At 44.9% G+C, this 12,964-nt stretch overlaps 1 protein-coding gene across 1 annotated transcript; it reads right to left on the reverse strand.

The window, feature by feature from the left end:
• Nucleotides 1–322: 322 nt before the first annotated feature.
• On the reverse strand, nucleotides 323–12,760 carry LOC113991357 (phospholipase A2-like). Its single transcript, XM_027727625.2, has 4 exons — nucleotides 12,711–12,760; nucleotides 9,338–9,503; nucleotides 3,650–3,756; nucleotides 323–557 (listed from the first exon to the last, which is right to left on the reverse strand). Exons 1-4 carry the CDS (start codon nucleotides 12,751–12,753, stop codon nucleotides 394–396), a joined length of 480 nt encoding a protein of 159 aa, XP_027583426.1. The 5' UTR covers nucleotides 12,754–12,760; the 3' UTR covers nucleotides 323–393.
• Between the last annotated feature and the right edge of the window lie 204 nt (nucleotides 12,761–12,964).

Raw genomic sequence — 12,964 nt, forward strand, 5'->3', positions numbered from 1 at the left:
CAGCAGATGTCAGGGTAGTTAAAGTCCCCCACCAGAACCAGGGTCTGTGACTGAGGCTGCTTCAAGCTCCCTGTAGAAGGCCTCATCCACTTCTTCCTCCTGACCAGGAGCAAACACCCACAATGATGTCACCCTTACTAGTCTGCCCCTTTACCCCAACCCATAAGCTCTCAACTTGCTCGTTGTCCACCCCAAGACAGAGCTCGATACATTCCATGTGTTGCCTCACATAGAGGGCAACTCCACCACTGCGCCTGCCTGGTCTGTCTCTCCTCCCCATAAACCCTGGCCTGATAGAAATTCTCTCACACCATTGTTAGCTCTGGTAAAGGAGGAAGAATTTTATTGCAGCACCTTTGTATTCAAAGGGTTAGAAGAAAGGTCCTAAAAAGACTATTCTGGCCCCCCATTTCTGACATGGCAGGTGGGATGAGTCCGTCCACATAAAAAATCTGGCCAGAGGATGAAGTGTGGGTTGTATGGGGCTGCTCCCCAACACTTGGCTGCTTCTTGGTCACACAGGCACACCATTTTTTCACACTGGTCTGTCAGGTTACCTGCAAAAGAAAATGTGAGCAGAGGATGAGAGATTCTATATCAGTTGAAGGCAAGAAACAGTTTTAGGAGGAACAATTCCCTGAAAAAGCAACTCTTAGGGATCAGAGGCTGTGGCAGCAGGCCCAACATGTCATGTTGTGAGTGGATCTGACCCTCCCCTGTCCTCTCTCTGTCAACAGACCAAGAACATCACAAAGTAGCAACTAAATGTAAATTGGCAGTGCTTATAAAAATTTGCCCAGTACAGAGCACTCCCCGCTTCTAGAGCTCTGTGATCAATGGGGGCTTAATTCAGCAGTCAGAGCTAAAGAAGAAAATTATTTTATCTTAGCCTGAACTAAAAATATTCTACCTTTCCTCAGTCAGTAAATTTCCCTTCTAATTCTTCTTTCTGCAAAACAGACTGATTTCAAAAGGAAAAAAATGCTGCTTTGAAAGGAGGAGCCTCCCATAGGCAGAAACCTGAGGGCATAGAAGCACCCAGTGGGCATTCTTCACTCATGTTCCATTAGTTAATGTTACATCTCTCTCTGACCATGGCAGAGGAGCCAAGGAACTCTGCAACAGGGCCAGGTACCTGAATTTTATGAGCCAGCAGCTAACAAAGCTGATCAAAGCCATACATGGAACTATAGAGAATGCAACTTAGTCATGACTAGATGACTAAGTAAGGACCATAAGGAACATCAAAGCCACCAGCTTAGATGGCTACATTGCAAATGACTGATTTGGGGTTAATGAACCCCATCCCACCTCTAGGTGGCTCAAATGCAGCCATTGGGTTAATATAATTTCAAAGCAAAGTGCCTTGTTTCTTTGAGGCTGCTACCGTGGATTATCTAACACCGACAAAACCTCCAGTATGCAAAGTTCAATATATAATGTCATGCAAAGTTTCACTCCAAAACCAACTGCAATGAGTACAGGAATTGTTGCAGATTACACTGGACTTTGCTGGATCAACCCTGTATCTGATAAATAAATAAAGCCTGTGTTTCCTAAGTTGGTCTGAACAATCACACATTTACTGGTAAAAAGTGTTTCAAGGATCCTACCAACTAGTTCTTTAGCACTAAGGCCACTTTTTTTAGCTACCTTTCTTGTGTGGTATACCAATCTTGCCCCTCTGCTCCTTTAGTTCTTCCTATGCTGTGCTAGCCACTGTCTATCTAATGTGAGTACAAAAGCCTGGCTTCACAGCATTTCTGTTAGAGCAGAATGATTTTTTTTGACCAGCCTCCACAACTTACAGCCTTTCCTATATTTCAGATATTTATTGAATGCAATTTGCCTACAGATTATGGCATATATGGACTGAAGAATATGGTTTTGCCAATTATTTTCATATCACAAATAAAACCACTGAACGGTAGCAAAAGGAGGAGAAATCCCAGGTAAAATGAGTTTCTATTTAATTTACATGAAAATGTCTGTGTTTATGTTACAGTGTCAGGCAACAGGCATTTAATTCCTATTGCACTGGAATGACAGTGCAAACAATTCTGCTTCTAAAGCTTCTGGACATCATTACCCTGGGCCCAGCAAGCATGCCTGGAAATTTAATTCTTCATCCCTTTTGTTTGAATGGGATCAGACATTACACCTTTGCACCCCAGTAACACCTGCTGTGCTGTAGCTTGGGGTAGGAAATATGCCTTCAGAACACATTCCTATTGTTCGTCCCCATGGGGTATATCAGGGGAAGTGAAACTTGCTGAGTGCTTGTGGAGAACAAGCCCTCATGGATGCATCTCAGGTCTTGCGGGGATGTCAGTTAGGGAATTAATGGCATTTGTTTAACTAATGTTTGTTAGCCAAGTCAGAGCAACTGCAGCCCACTGCACTCCTATGGGACAGACTCTGCACATGTCTCATGGACTCAGTGATACATCTCAAATTCACAACTTGTTCCCTCACGGCAAAAAGAAACAGGATTTTTTTTTTTTTTTCATTTAAAGATGACTTGCAGAGGATATCAGTCAGTTATGGAAACGTGGGTAAGCAGAAGGAAGAGCAGTTATACATTAAAGTGGTACATTCCTTAGCCAGCACTTTGTATTTAATAGGTTGTTCTGGCACTTGGAAAAGAGCAACTGCAGATGTGCTGTGCCCCATCCCATACCTCCTGGCATGTTTTCAGCTGCTGGCGAGGCTGAGGATTGCACCAATAGAATATGGTCTTCTGATAAGTTATCTTTTAATGTTTGAGCAAGTAGCTTTGATGATTATGGGGACAAGTTTTACTCTCGTGTTTCTTTTCAAACTTTCAAAGTGTGCTACAATGGATTTTACCACTAGGGACTTCTCGAAGACTTAGAAGTGACAAATACTAAGACTCAAGTCATCTGGTGCATGTCAAAACAAACTCTGCAAGACACTGACGGGCTGTGATTGTGTAATTCAAACCTTCTTGACTGGGTACCAGCTGTAGAGCTCAGCACAGCCTACACTCGTTGTATGCCTGCAGCACTGAAGAGCATTTGATTCTACAAGCTTCAAAATCCCTGCTGGAACCTGGGGATTTTAGGCTGGAGCCCCACATGAGGCAGAGATGCAGGCTGGCACCCTGTTTAACCTGTCTTGCAGCCATGCAAAACAGCATGGCTCTTCTCTAGCAGCACATAAGGGTAAGTAAAAAAGTGAACAGTCCTATTGGAGGGAGGGCCAAAACTGCAATGGGAAGAGCACCCCTGTAGATCATTGCACAGCTGTGGAAAGAGGTCAGTAAGGAGCAGGCAATGCTTAATGCCAGTGAGTAGAAGGTCTACAGAGAGGCATCTGCACCCCTGCCAAAATGAGATGGCTTGTGGACGCCCCAACTCTCACTCTTCAGCCTGGGGACCACTCAGGTTACCTGGAATGGGTGGTGCTGGGGCTCCAGCTTTCCTCCCAGCTCTAGCTGGGGACTCTTGGCAAGCCTATCAATCCAGGGATGGGCACAGATCTTGGTAGAGAATAGACGTTTCCTAAAGCAGCTTTGAGAGCAGCTCAGCATATACAGACCTGCCTCTGGGGCCCACAAAGCTCTTTGGTCAGCCTAGTGCCTGCAGAGGGAGAGAAACACACCCGACAGGAGCAAACATTTCCTTACCACACTGCACGGTGTTCTGCTCACACGCCCACCGGTAGCGCTGCACCTTGGGGCTGCAGCCTGCCTTCTCTGCCTTGTCGTAGCAGCAGTCGTGCATGTGGCAGCACCTGGGAGAGAATAAAAGGTAGAGTCTGGGTGTCCTCCTGCATCCTGCATGTTTGCATATACTCCAGGACGGCTCAGCTCACACACAGCTCATGACAGCACCGTTTGCCCCTGGCTGTCGGTAAATCATCTGCTGACAGATGAACCAAGTATCCCGACATCTGTGTGAAGGTTCACATCTCTCAGGAGCTCATTAATGCCATATTTGCTCCCATCACCACTGTGCTTCTTCCTTTGAGCTTCTGCCCTCAAAAAGGCACATATGGTCAAGACATGGTAATGTCACTGAAAGGAAGTTTTTTGCCTTCCTTAATATCACCAAGAAGCTTCATCTCTTCAGTTCACCTGGACCTGTCACATGCTCTTTGGCCCATCCATTTTCTGAGGGCTGGCTACAAGTTCATCAGTCTCAATGGTTAAATTTGTATCAGTTAACTTCAGATCCTTAAATGCTCTCTCTATGCATATCTGGGGCACAGTGCACATTTTCATGCTTCAGAGACCTAACATAGGTGAAAACCATTGTATTTGAAAGTGCAATTGCATTTTGCTGACCATAGAGGGGGATGAGGGTGAGTAGCTCAGCTGATGACATCTGTCCTACAGACTAGGAAGTGAGATAACTCTCACTGTCAATTACTTCAGAATTTATATAAAACTTGACCCCACTTGAATTTTATTCTGGTAGTTTAGGGACTCAAAATAAACTGAGAAAAGATTCAGCACTTAAAGAGGTTCTCTGCTGAATAACAAAGGTTGTTTCAACAAAGATGCTAAGTCAGAGGCTGAAGGCAGATGGGAATGATCTGTATTTCCAGAAGCCATCCCTGCACAATTGCTCTGACTCTACAGAGAAACTACTCTACTAAGCAGGAGGAATTGAGACAGGCTGGGTTTAGGGGTAAATGATGAGTGGACAGCTTTTAGAGAAGTTCTGGAGTTGTGAATGTGAATCAGTTCAAGAGGTTGATGAGCTGACCAAAAGGGAGCATGGCTGTGCTGGCTGCTTGTAGATTACCAAACACAGTTGAAGATCTTGATTATCTTCAAGACCTGAAGCCAATGTACCTGAAAAGTCAATAGAAGTCTGGGATCCATCATTCTGTCCCTGTGGAAAAGTGGAAAAACACTGCGAGAAGGATAAGGATTTCTTGTTCAAGAAATAGGGCTTCTCTAAGGATGTGTTGGGAGCTGCCAGTACCTTATTCGAGAGCTTAGGAGCATCAGGAACTTCATTACCCTCTGCTGCAGGAGGATTTTGCCCTTTTAGGAATTCATTTATGGATATGAGGGGTGGTGGGCTCTGTGAGGTGATAAAGCCCAGGAGAAAAAAACAAACCAAACCAAACGAACCAACCAACCAAACAAAAAAACCACCAATTTTTGAAGTGCAAAGAAAATTCACCACTGATGCAAATTCTAATAAAATCCCTGGAACCAGATCAGGTGAATCAGGTGAAAGAGACAACAGATCAAATTCAGCCTTCATGTAACCCCTGTGATTATATGGAGGCTGTATTTAGTTCAGTCTGCTTTCCCTACTGACTGAGGTCCCAATTTAGTGGTTAAAAGTAGCAATTTCATCCCACAGATGAGTCTGCAAGCTAAATGCCTTTTTTCTCTACCACCGAAGATGAAAGCTGTGTGAAGATTACAACCAGACTGCTCACTGCATTGTGAAACCTAGAAATGTAAGTTAATTGTAGCAGACTAGTATCTTCCATGCCAGCTCCTCAAAGGACTTTGGAAAGGGACTAAGCCCTATGGGACATACATATCTAGAAGTTTTCCCATGAGGAGTTGCAGCAATTGCTATAATTGAGAAGACCTTACCCAGCCTATGGAACCAGTTCCGTTGGACATGACAAGAGTAGCAGGCTGTGGGTCAGACCTTTGTTGGTCTGGTAACACTTGCCTCCTAGGCTTGTCCTGAAGAGGTCAGACATGAAAGGCTAAAGGAGAGAAGAATTTGCAGCCTTGTGGAAAGTGTGAAAGTCTCGGCTTTCTCCAACATTTGAGTCCATATGCAATGTGTCATAAAATATGGCAGAGATGGACTAAGGCACTGAGCTACAACTGGGGTATGTGTCATCTGGAGGATTTGCTGTAGCCCAGGGCATCCTGGCTAAGACCTGAAGCTTCAGCAAAGCCTAATCCATCCTCAGGGGGATGACAGAGAGCAGAGCAGGCCCATCATCCATCGGTGTCTCATATATGGGACACAGTGCACAGGAGGCCATGGTGGAGAGCCACAATCAGGCTGAGCTGAGGCAGAGTGCCAGCTGTAGAAATCACAGGGTTTGTGAGGTCTGGGGAGTAAACCAAGAGGCAAATTGGGAAAGTTGGTGTCAGGGATGGAGGTACGTAGGGAGGAAGAACAACATGAAGGTAGATGGGCAAAGGAAGGTGTTAAGAGCCTATGCCAAGGGAAAGAAACTGTTCTTCATGGATAGCCAGAGGGTACAAACACAAAAAGAGGTAGGAGAAGAGAGAACAGATATTGCTGGAGTAAAAAGATGGCCTGTGAATCAGGTAAGGACAAGCAAATAAGCACTAGAGCGGTGAGCGAGTTAGCTGTGAGAACTCACTGCTCCTTATCTGGCTTGGCAAAATCAGGGAGAATTGCATAAATTCTGCAGGACCACAGGGTTTGGGACACAGTTCTGTTTCCCCTTACAGGAGTTCCTCCTGATGACACCCATAGCTGCAGCAGGGTGACATGTAGCTTACACCAACTCAAAGTGAGAAGACTTTGGCTCATATTTTACAAACATCTGTTTCAGATGTGATGAGATGCCAGGGAGCAAAGACTGAGGAAGCCTTTTGCTGTCCTTTGCCACCTTTAGATAGTCCCCTCCTGTCTGGAAATGCCCTTTGCTGCACCTGGGTCAGAGTGCTGTTAAGCTTTTAATAACCTGCTAACACCAACACAAACAGAGCCAGCCAACATCATGGCAGAGCACTGGTCAACAGGTATGGAGAACAAATACAACTGTGTCATCTAGATAGTAAACAACCTGTTCATCACCTCTGGGCTAGACAGCCCTAATGGCTACGGACAGCTCCGGCTGGTCCCCAGGGATCAGCCGGCCAGACCCCTGCTGTGGAGCAAAGGCCAGTAAATTAAGAATTTGTCACATTGTATTTGTCATGTTAACAGCCCCATCATTGCTGTGTGGCTTTTTCTTTTGCTTTAACTTTGCAACAGAGGAGAAATCGTTCTCCTTCCTATGCGTTTTCCAGGACTTAAAGGTTGGACTCAATGATCTTAGAAATCTTTTTCAACCCTAATGATCCTATGACTTAGATGAGTCATATATGCCACCCTGCCTCTCATGGCATTGGTGTTTTCAGGGAAACAATGAGCACCCTCTAGGTCTTGCTTTACAAAATAGGTGCTGCAGCAACCCAGGGAACCAGAAAGGAGAAGGAGAGAAAAAAAAAATCTATTTACGATGTGGAAGAGATGCCATTATGTCTTGAAGTGGTGAGACTGTAAGAGTGGAACAAAAGGGAAAAGGTAATTACTGACAACACCACATCAAAGTCAGTGTGTGGAATAAACCTTGTAAAAGGATTGCTCACTTAGTGGCTTTTTTCTTTTCAAATAAAAGAGAGGTGCTTAGAAGCATTCTAGCCCTGTCTAGACAGATTGACTGAGTTACAAGAAAATTACTCCTTTTGTAAGGGTCTCGGTAACAAACCTAGAATGTCAAGAGAGTGGGTAATTTCAGACAGTGTTTGTCATTCATGGCCAGTAGTTTTTGCCACTCTGCTTCCTTCTTTTTTAGAATGGCAAATATGGAAAGTAAGTGGTCACTTTCACAGGCATGGAGTACTCAACCACACTGATCTTTGCAGCATTCTCTGTAACAGAAATCAATATTTCTCTAACAAACAGAAAATAGGATATTTTAGGGCTAAATCTAGTGGGGCATTGCTGGTTCTTCCCAGCTAAATAAAACCTCCCAGTTTTTCTATTGCAGCCAAACATTGCAGCTAAGGAATAATAATGACTGTACTTAAAGGATCAAGCTTCCCTTTTACAAACTATCTGGTATTTTGAGGCATTTCCAGTTGCAAAGTCTCATTTTCTGCTTTTAGGATAAAATCCATATCCAATGGGATTCAAACAACAGCAGAAACACTGGCTGCTGAATATGTGGCCATATTTTACTCTCTGTTTTTTAGGAGTGCTGACTATTTGCATCTCCTGGAGTCACATAAACTTGGAGGTCACTCAGCCTCTATGGAAAACAGCTTTTAGGTCCCTCTGCTCAGCCCTTCAAAATAAAAGCAGTACTCCAAATTAGTGAAGTCATGTTTTACTTTAAAGGCTTTATTATGAGAACTGGTAAAGGGTAACAGAAATAATTAGACACCTCACATCCACTGCTGTAGATGGTGATAAGCAGATCAAGAGATATTACTGAAAGTTAAAAGAAGCCTATACACCTGAAAGCTATGACCCTTTGTAGGTAGTTACTCATCATTTGTGAGCCCCATAGTGACTGTTCATAGAAATACTTCACAGATAAAAAAAGGGGGCATGATGAGATGGCTTTGGGAGAATAACATCTCACTGCGTTAATGAAGGCAGCTCCATTAGTTTTAAGGGACAACTTCTTTTTCATGCCCACAGAGGAGCTGGTCTTTAACCTTGACATCTTTTCTTCCTTTTTTTTCTCTCCCTTTTTCTTACCTGGCAATTCAGCAAAATTTTATAGCAATGTGAAATGTCTCCAGCAGCAGGGTATTCTGGAAAGCTCAGTTTCCTTTCCAGTGAGCTGCAGACTGCCTTCACCGCTGCTAAAAGCAGGGCTTGCTTATCAGTAAGGCCTGGTGTGTTGACTAGGCAAAGACAGACTTGTGTGCTCTGCCTTTGGTATTTCAAACTGGATGAGATTGCAAATAACAGGTTCAGAGCACACGAGAGTCCACTGTGCTCAAGCTTTACATGTATGCTAATCACAAAGTACACGAAAGAAACCTGATTACAACATTTCCTAGACACATTGCTTGTAGTCTTGGGAATAACAAGCACATCATCTCCCCTCACTAATGAAGAAAAGGGGAAATAACACCATGCTTCCCCTTGTTGTTTTTCCCTGATTCAGTGTGAACTAACAGGCAATGAAGGCAACAGGTTTGATTGATTCCTCCTTGCAAGAATCTGGATTTTTTCAAGAGAATAAACAGTGATATTCCCATTGCTGACATTTTAAGGACCTGGGTTAAATAATCCTCCAAATACCTTGGATCACTCTCTTTTTGTCAGGCAGAGTTTGCTCTCTATGAATACATATTCAGCTATTTCAGGAAATTATATCCTGGTTTCCCCTTTGCCTTCTACCCCACATAGCACAAGGTCCCAAGAGCTTTGGTCTCATCCAAAAGGAGGCTAAACCCTCATTCAAATCCCAAGTGATATGTGGGTCCTTACCCACGAATCCCCAGTACTGTTCATATATACTAAGTTCCCTCTCCACAAGGCAGGAAATGAGTCCATGGAGTCACAGTAGTACAAACAGGGAAGGGTGGGGAGGCCACTGCTTCTGGACACATAGATGATGTTTTTCTTACCAGTCTGTTTTATCTTTAGGCCAGCCTCGTCCTCCCAGTCCACAGTAGCATCCATAGCCAATATATGCCAAGGGAGACCGTCCCGTGCCACATGATATAGCTCCAGCCAATTCAATGATTCCTCGAGTGTGCAGTGAATGCGATTTTCCCAGAGTACCTTCCCAAACTGCAAAGACAGGACATGGCTACACAGAGGAATTAAACTCACCTGTCACTGATTTTCCTACAGTCCTTAAAGGGAAATGGTTTTGGTTTTGACTGGTTAGTTGGTTGCAGCCCTAACAATCTAATTAGCCATGACATTCAGCTGGTAAGGGAGACTCTGCAGGAGGCTTTGCCTGAGGTCTGGGATGACCAAGAGGTGGATGCAGAAATACCCAAGCAGGGTACTTCTTCTAAGGGAGCTCAATTCAAGCAAGATTTACTATTATTTCCAGTCGATTAGTCTGTGATTGCAACTCTATTGCACCCAGGAACAGCATGCCTGGTTCTGCACATCACAAAGCTCAAGCTGCTAAGCTTTGCAGGGCCTGTGCTGGCACCATGCAGAGCCAGCTAGGCTTCACTGCACTCCAGAGCTTCCAAACCTGGGAAAGTTTTCCAGCTATGCTGTGGTCCCAAGTGGGACATGAAGCAGCAGAGTACAGCCACGCAACCAGACCTAACCTGGGCTGTCTGGAAAAAAATGAGATTTCTGTGTTGCCCAAAATTTCTTACGTTATCTGCTGTCCAGGATGTTTTAACCCATTCTCCAGGTGGCAAAAAGCTGACAGTACTATTAGTTTGCATTAAGGGATAGCTACAAGTCCCTGAGCCTGTACAGTACATACTTTGTCAAGAGTATGTACTATAGATACATACACAGAGTGCCTACATTAGCCAAGAGCTATGTATATATCACCTTTCTTTCGAGACTTTGGAAGTGCTGGCAACACTTGCATCCACTTCCGTTATTAAGTTCCACTCAAGTCATAACAGGTTGGCCACATTAATTTGGGGGAAAAAAAAAAAAGAAAGGAACTCTATGTCAGATGAAGTGTCTGAATTACCACCCAAGCCAGTCTGGAGATTTCTGAGTTACAACTTTTTGGTGTTGTGATTTCACATGTTAATCTGCAACTTTTTTGGAAACCACAGACTCTGCAGTACTGTTATGGAAACCAAGAGCACCCTGCCCCTAATACTCAAACCACTGTGATGCTCAGCTGCAAATGCTGATGCTTATCATGCTAACAATAGTGACAAATAAGAGAATTTTATGCCTGGGCTTACTGTGAAGGACCAAGTGCACTTTGCTCTACTCTGTCCTGAATTGCAAAGCTACTCACCATTAGCATCAAACCCCTCAGACCAACAGCCTAACCCATGTGCTCATCCTACCCATGCACAACCACTCCAAAAAGAAACAAGGGGACTTTGGGGCACGCTTGGATGGAGAGGGAAGTGATGCCTGGGAGCTGGGAACTTGACACTGAAGTTGCTTTGCCACCTGCCCCTGGTTATTGCAGCACGCTTGACCTCTTCAAAGTGTTGTGCAAACATGGACTAATTAATCCCCTAAACCACCCAAGGACTCAATACTATTATTAAAACAGTTGCTTTCCTTTTAAAACCTAGCCTCTAATCCCCTAGCTTGGGCCTCTCCCCGCATCTTCTGGGCTAGCTCGCCCTCCGAGCCCAATCCAAGTGCCAGTGAGGACAACGAGGGTCTCTCCTCATGAAGGACAAAGCAGGGCTTTGTTCCCTCTCCACAGCCCAAGCCCCCAGCAGGAACTGGCACTGTCCTCCACTATTTTCATCCCTGTCCTCCACCATTTTCACCCCGGTGATCGCATCTCGGGCTGTCCCCGGCACGGCATGGGGCTTCAGCAGAGCCTCCCTCTGCTTCCTGGGGCATTCCTCGGGGATTAAATGCACATTCCTGAAAAAGTAACAGCGCTGCTCACCTAAACACTACTTGAGTGTTCAGGTACTAAAAACACATTATATGGCTGTTATTCAAAACTAAAAAGACCACTTATTTTCCTTGTCTAAACAGCAGGGCTTCAGAGTTAGAAGGGGGCTCAAGCTCTCAGGCACCTCAGGGGAAATCACAAGCAGTAAGCTGCTTTGGATTCGGGGAACTAAATCATGCTTTTTTAACCTGTTGCAGTTTGCAGACCCTGAAAATGTTCCAATGGAGACAAAAACTTCTTTGTAGGCACTCTGGCTTCCTGACGAGCAGATTGAATTTTTTATGGCTATCTTTCACTGGCCTTTTAAGCCAGGACTGCTGGACTTGGTCTGTTGGCCACTGGCTGAAAATGATGTAAGGTAACTGTACCTCCCCCAGAAGAAAGGCCATTCTTCTTTTGGGGATATCTCTGAGGATCAAGGAACTGTAATTACAGTGCAGACCTGCTCATGAAGTAGAGTGAAAGCCCCCAAGGAAATTGAGTCCAAAAAACTCAATTAGTGTGCTTAGGGCTGCATGTTCTGCAAGAGGCATCCAGGCAGCCTCTGATGTTCCTGTTCTTTGAAAGCTGCCTGGATTTTGAGCCAGCAGCGGGTTGCTGCAGCTGAGAGGTCATCCCCAGAAAGTACATTTTAATATTCAGGTGCACGGCTAATAACTTGACCAAGAACTGAAACTGCTTTTTCTATGCTGGGCAGCCAAGCCAACACAGCTAGGAAAGCCTTGAAAAAGTCTGAATCTCCACAGTAGCCTGCATCTAGCCACATCTCCCACTAGGAGCATGTCCAATCATTAGTTATAGTACTAATGGAGCAATGGAGCACCTTGGCTAGGAACATACCTGCAGAGAGGTGAGCAAAGGTGGATCTGACAACTTACACTTTCTATGTCCTTCTTACACTGGCAGCCTTTAGATTAAAGCAGAGTTTTGCTTTTTATTTTGAAACTCTACTGCAGGTATAACCTCAGACCTGCCAGTTTACTGTTGTCTCCGTGTGTAGGGGCTTTATGTCATTTATGGCTTTTATAAACAGACTTCTTAAAAATGATTTTAAATTCAGATGAATTGAAAACTGCTTACTCCATAGTTACTGGTATAAAAAGAAGGTATTTTTATGAAACACGGACACTAAAAACTCTGTAGCAGAAAACTATTAAAAAAGAAAATGGCTTGTGTCATACAGCCCCAGCTATGCAAACCATAGCTGGGGCTGGGAAGTGAGGTGGGCAGGCAGGTCACTTACACAGCCCCTCACTGTAAAGTTCAAAATTGTCCAGTGACACTTTTTTTTTCCTCACTTGGCCAAATCACACCGAGGTGCCTGCTGTGAAAAAGGCAAAGCTGACGGCAAGGGGAGAGGCTGTCCCCAGACGGGGGGGAGGCATGGCAAGGCAGAGGGACCGAGAGGTGGTACTCACCTGCCTGAAGCAGCATCAGTATGAGCAGCCAGCGGGAGCCCATGGGCAGATCACTTCCACGCTCGTGTACTTCGGGGTTCAGCCGCCGGCACTCCCGGCAGCGCCTCGCCGTGCTGCCAAGTGAGCCGAGGTGTGGTTGTGCTAAACAATCTTCCCGGGCTGCTGCTCCAGGGTTTATATATACATGGCTCTGCGCCCGTCTGAAGAGAAACACCCTCTTCTGCGATGTCCCTGAGCCCCAGCTCGGGTCCAGT

The sequence above is a fragment of the Pipra filicauda genome, unplaced genomic scaffold (assembly GCF_003945595.2).
Source record: "Pipra filicauda isolate LSUMZ 115617 unplaced genomic scaffold, ASM394559v2 scaffold64_size3178608_pilon, whole genome shotgun sequence".
Lineage (NCBI taxonomy): Eukaryota > Metazoa > Chordata > Aves > Passeriformes > Pipridae > Pipra > Pipra filicauda.